Source organism: Podarcis tiliguerta (assembly GCF_965153285.1).
Source record: "Podarcis tiliguerta genome assembly, chromosome: 13".
Taxonomy (NCBI): domain Eukaryota; kingdom Metazoa; phylum Chordata; class Lepidosauria; order Squamata; family Lacertidae; genus Podarcis; species Podarcis tiliguerta.
Window position 1 is genome coordinate 28,044,232 of NC_139546.1, and position 5,762 is coordinate 28,049,993.

General features: G+C 37.8%; 1 protein-coding gene across 1 annotated transcript; it reads left to right on the plus strand.

Annotated features, from left to right (window-relative positions):
* Positions 1–4,183: 4,183 nt before the first annotated feature.
* Positions 4,184–5,113, plus strand: LOC310663412 (olfactory receptor 10AG1-like; the record flags this gene model as incomplete). Its single annotated transcript, XM_083411231.1, has 1 exon — positions 4,184–5,113. One exon carries the CDS (start codon positions 4,184–4,186, stop codon positions 5,111–5,113), a length of 930 nt encoding a protein of 309 aa, XP_083267357.1.
* Between the last annotated feature and the right edge of the window lie 649 nt (positions 5,114–5,762).

The following is a 5,762-nucleotide window of genomic DNA, read 5'->3' on the forward strand; positions in this document are numbered from 1 at the left end:
CATTTTAGTTCCTATGTTAAACCCAATCACATATAGCCTGAGAAACAGGGAAGTGAAAGCTTCCCTGGTGAAATTGCTGAGGAAAAAAAAGTGATACAATGTTTTGAATGTACTCAAAATATTTTGTTGTTGCCAAAACAGTTTCAGAAAATAAAATTTTCATCATCTGGGGCAGTATAACAACATCCTAAATTTTAGAAAGCCATAATGGTATATTTTTTTCAGAATGATAATAAGGAAGATTAGGGTTGCCATATGTCCTTTTTTTTCCAGGCCACACCCTCTTTTTCATGGGTAGAGTCGTCATTTATACTTCTTCTCCCCCTCCTTCCCCCCCAAAGTGGCAGGCAACAATTAAACTTGTTGGGCACTTTAGCAACTGTTTTTCACTCCCCTGTCCTTTGCATTCAATGCCTCTACGACTTCCCTGCTTCTGGCAATATGATTTGTGACCTTTCCATACCCATTGTTTCTCAGTAAGCTACACAACTCAATGGCTTGTCTTTCCACCAAGGGTTGCTAAGGTAGCAAAGAACAATAACAAATAAAATTGCTTCTGATTAAAATATAAAGAGGAATTGCAATAAAACAGAGTTTGATGTGGACAGAAAGGCCCCTTTCAGTTTTATCATTCATCTCCTGTGATGGTTCACCTTCATGGAGACATTTGGGGGAGATTGATGGATGGATTTACTCAGTGCTTTTTTTCTATATATAAAAAAATGTTTAGGGGTACTCTCATTTTGACTCAAGGAAATCAACATTTTATAGAAATAGACCTGTGAGGGGGAAAGAAGGAAGTTCCACTGAAGCAATCTCTGGGGTGGCCTTTTGCCTCCTGGAATAATTCTCACTGGACAGTTGATGGTACAAGGTCCTGTGTGTTGTTGAGGGAGGACAGTTTAGCTGGAAGAAGCTCTGAGGTGGTCATTGTCTGCATCTCTCTTTCCCCTGGAAGTATTCCCATGGGAAGTTGATGGGAGGGTGTTTGAATAGGTGAAGCACATTTCTTTTAAGGCTATTTAATTTGCTTTGAAAATTGACATGATTACAAACGTATGAGTACCCTTACTTCTGGGTAACCTATATCAAGGCTCTTAGATTTCTCACATCAGAGTTAGATTTTTCAGGAAAAGTTGCCTAAAGAAACCGCTTCCTATTGCCAAAATTTAATTAGACGTTTTCTAATGAAAGTCCATTACAGTTGAGGCAATTTCCCTAGATAACATCCACAATTGCATTTCTACATATGTGTATGTATGCAAATATATAATTGCATATCATTTTTAAGTGTCTTTCTCAAACTTATCCCTTTGCATTAACATAACTGTCAAATGTATTTAAAATATCTAAATGGTTGGTTTTTAACATGTACATTCAGAATGAGTTGCTTTTCTCTTTGAGCAAAATGATGCATTCTTATGGACCCTCAAGGAAATAAAATGTTGAAATGAAACTCTTTACTCACAACACAGGTAAGATGATACTTTTGTTCTGCTTAACTGTATATTTACAGCAGGATTTCAGAAGAGTTTTAAATCACTCTGAGTCTTTTTCTTTTCTTTTCCATTTCACATACCTTATAGACAAGTAGATTCCTCCTGTTGTGTTCTTCAGGTTTCCAAACCTATGCACATTTCTCTGGGCATAGAGCTCACAGAACTAAATATCTATCTATCTATCTATCTATCTATTTATCATCTATCTATCTATCTATCTATCATCTATCTATCATCTATCTATCATCTATCTATCATCTATCTATCTATCATCTATCTATTCAAAACATTTATATGGTGCCCTTAAGTGAAAAGACTCTCTTAAGGCATCTTTGATAGAACCCCAATATGCCACACAATCAGAAACAAACTAATAAAGCAGTCTTCCAGCAAATGTTAAAATAAAGAAGTATCCAGTTCAGAATTAAACCAGAACTGTAATTAAGACCGAAAATAGCCAAAAGCATGATATTCCCTTTTTAAAAGTAGTTAAAAAAATTTGTATTTTGTAGCACCTGTAACAATGCCAGTTCAGCAGATTGAAGCAGTTGATTCAAAAACTAGTTGTCATGATGGTTTATTTATTTTGATTTTATTATAAAAATTATTTCTAAAATACATAGATTGGGGTAGAAAGAACAGCAGAATAATACAAACAGGGATAAGAAACACCCCGCCGCTGTTCCCTCATTCTAAATGAATCATTTACTGTAATTATATTTCACTTGTCTATTTTACCAATCTGGATATGGGTAGTAAAATGAGTCTTTTATATATCAATGCAAGCAAGGAAACATCATGGTTCATTCCATAGTTGAAGGGAAACTTGTGACATATTCAGCTGATGTTCACACTTTGGGATATAAGCCCTAAGTGGATGCCAGACCACATGAAAGTCCCGTAGCTTAGATTTTCCTTTGACTAGTTTCAGTATAAAAATCAATTTCTTTGCTATTGTTTTATCTATTTGACCAAGCATCAACTGTTTACACTTTCTCTAATTTCGAATTTTTAGCTGCCTCCATCCAGGCTGCCACTTCAGTTATTTAGATATTTCTAAACCATGCTTCCTTAGGAAATATATGTAACAATGCCATAGCAATGTGGTGGACAGCATAAGCAGTGGAAGCGAACATTTCCCCTCCTGTTAGAAGCTGACCTTCCTGCAATTGCATTCCCTCATCTTCTGATTCAGACCAGCCCCTGACACAGGCCCAGTTTGGATCCAACTCCTGCAGCAACTCTTGTCAGGGCTGCAGATGCAGCCGTGGCTCCATTAATTCCTGCCATCATGTAAAGCCCAACCAAGAAGCATCTGAAGTTTGGATTGTGACCTAAGGCTGGTCTTGTAACATTTATTGTTGCATGTTGCCCCTTTTATTTTTAAGGGTGCAGGAAATACTTGCATGCACAAGAGAAGAAGAAATTGGAAAGTAGTGTAGGAGAGACAGTGGGAACAACAGAAAAATGAATAAATCTGTACAGCATCTACAGACCTCCAGACACTGTTTTGGATGGCAAGTGACATAATAGCAATGAATAATCTAAGGCATATATTCTATTCTTAGGTCAAATGCCAATTAAAATAAGTATTTGAAATATAAAGAGGAATATATATATATAAAGAGGAATGCAATATTAATAATGTTCATTTTGTAAATTCATAATTGGTGTAGTTGTTAAGAGCGGTAGTCTCGTAATCTGGGAAACCGGGTTCGCGTCTCCGCTCCTCCACATGCAGCTGCTGGGTGACCTTGGGCCAGTCACACTTCTTTGAAGTCTCTCAGCCCCACTCACCTCACAGAGTGTTTGTTGTGGGGGAGGAAGGGAAAGGAGAATGTTAGCCACTTTGAGACTCCTTAAAGGGAGTGAAAGGCGGGATATCAAATCCAAACTCTTCTTCTTCTTCTTCTTAGCTCTGTCTATGTGAAATTTTGTTCTGTTCTGGAGAATGGAACTTTTTTCTGTGTTAGTTAGAATATGGATTCCCAAGACTGATAAAATGGGATTGTGTGGAAGCCAATGTACAGAATGTGCACATAGAAAGATTGAATTTGCACAACCCATGAAGCTTACAAGACCTCAGCATAAAAAAATCCTCAATTTTGTGATCAAATAATCAGATAAAGCATGATATGTCAGAATTTTTAGTACAGGATTATTTACTCAGATGCTTTAGATCTAAACTTTCTACTTAACAACACAGTCCTCAGATGAACTAATAACATTCAAGACACAGTAAAACAATCAACAGTAAAGCAGTTAAATACATACAACCATACCAACAGCCACAAAAGCATGACAGGTAACTGAAACACAATCAGCCGAATGTCCTAAACTTAATGGAAAGCCACCAGGAACAAAATTATTTCCATGTGGCATGGGGATGAGAGCTAAAAATAGGGAAGATGGAATGAACAACTGGGGCTTACAGGAAGAAGCATTTTTACCACTGTGGGTTAACCTAGCATGCACCTATGTCAGGATGCAGAGAATGGGCACTTCAGCAAATACTTGAGTGTGGGCATGAATTTTGTTTCTGGGCTTACATGACACAATGATTGATAAATATGGACTTTGTAGTAGCTGAGATTTTGATAAGGGGAACTGTAAAACAATTTTGTTTGGGTTGACTGATTCTTTTTTCTGTCATTATCATCTCTTCAGATTAAAGGGATCCAAATATGGCACGAGATAATCACACTGCGTTTTCTGATTTCATTCTCCTTGGATACTCAAATCTCCCAGATCTCCAAGGTTTGCTCTTTTCTGTGTTCCTGATCACATATTCAGGCATTCTAATTGGAAATGGACTAATCATTTATGTTACAATATCCGACCCTGCCCTTCACACTCCTATGTATTTCTTTTTGAGGAACCTGTCTTTCCTGGAGATCTGCTACACCTCAGTCACTGTGCCGAATATGGCGGCCAATTTAGTGGCCGAAAAGAGCAACATTTCTTTCATTGGCTGTGCTGCCCAGATCTACTTCCTACATATACTAGGAGGCACTGAGTGCTTTCTATTGACTGCCATGGCTTATGACCGATATGTAGCCATATGTAACCCCTTGTATTATATGCTCATTATGAACAAGCAATTCTGTTTGGTACTCATCACTGGATCATTGGTTGTCAACATGTCCATACATGCAGGGGAATTATATCTAGTGTTCACCTTGCCCTTTTGTGACTCTCATGAAATTAATAACTTATTCTGTGATGTACCCCCACTGCTTGATCTGGCCTGCGCTGACACCAATGTTAACCAGTTAATTGTGTTTGCAGCTGTCGTAGTTTTCTTGATCATCCCTTTTTCCCTTATCTTTGCTTCTTATGTGAAAATAATTTCTGCTATTCTGAAGATGCCTTCAGCAGACGGTCGAAAGAAAGTGTTCTCCACTTGCTCCTCACACCTTATTGTGGTATCTCTCTTTTATGGCTCAGCAACTATTGTATATTTGAGTCCTATGTCAAAGGAGACAGAAGACATTAATAAGTTGCTTTCCTTGTTCTTTACCATTTTAGTTCCTATGTGTAACCCAATCATATATAGCCTGAGAAATAGGGAAGTGAAAGTGTCCCTGAGAAAATTGCTGGGTAGAAAAATGTGATACTACAGAATAGTAGTATTCTAACACCAAAGACATTTCAATGGCAAGGAGAGATTACAGATATTGAAGGAGAAGATTCCAGAAACAAGTGGGGGCCCCAACATATGGGGGGGGGCTATGACAGATTACCCCTGAAGAAATGTCACTCTTGACAGAGAAAGCGATTCCCACCTCTAAGGTGAATCAAATTATAATGTATTAAGTTCAATGTGCTTAAATTTTCAGTGTCACTGTAAAACAGCAATGTTCTGTGTTTTCCATGCAGCCATTCTTCAGCTGTAATCCTTTGCAATTTTACCATACAAAGCATATCTGCTTAGAAGTAGAACTCATTAGGGTCAACAGACTTTAGAGTCCTGTGCATAGTTATGTTGGTAGAGCATGAGACTCTTGATCTCAGGATTGTGGCAGGTTCAAGTCCCACACCGGGCAAAAGATTCCTACATTGCAAGGGGTTGAACTGGATGACTCTCTTGGTCCTTTCCAACTCTTTAGTTCTTTGAGTCTATGACTTATTCCCATTTATTTTTTAAAAATGGGATTTCAGTCTAAATTAATAAATGTATTGTTTTTTCATCAAAAAATACATGAAGCTCCCTTGGCTGAAACCTGCAAGCACTCCCTTCATTACTGAAACCCACAGCAACTG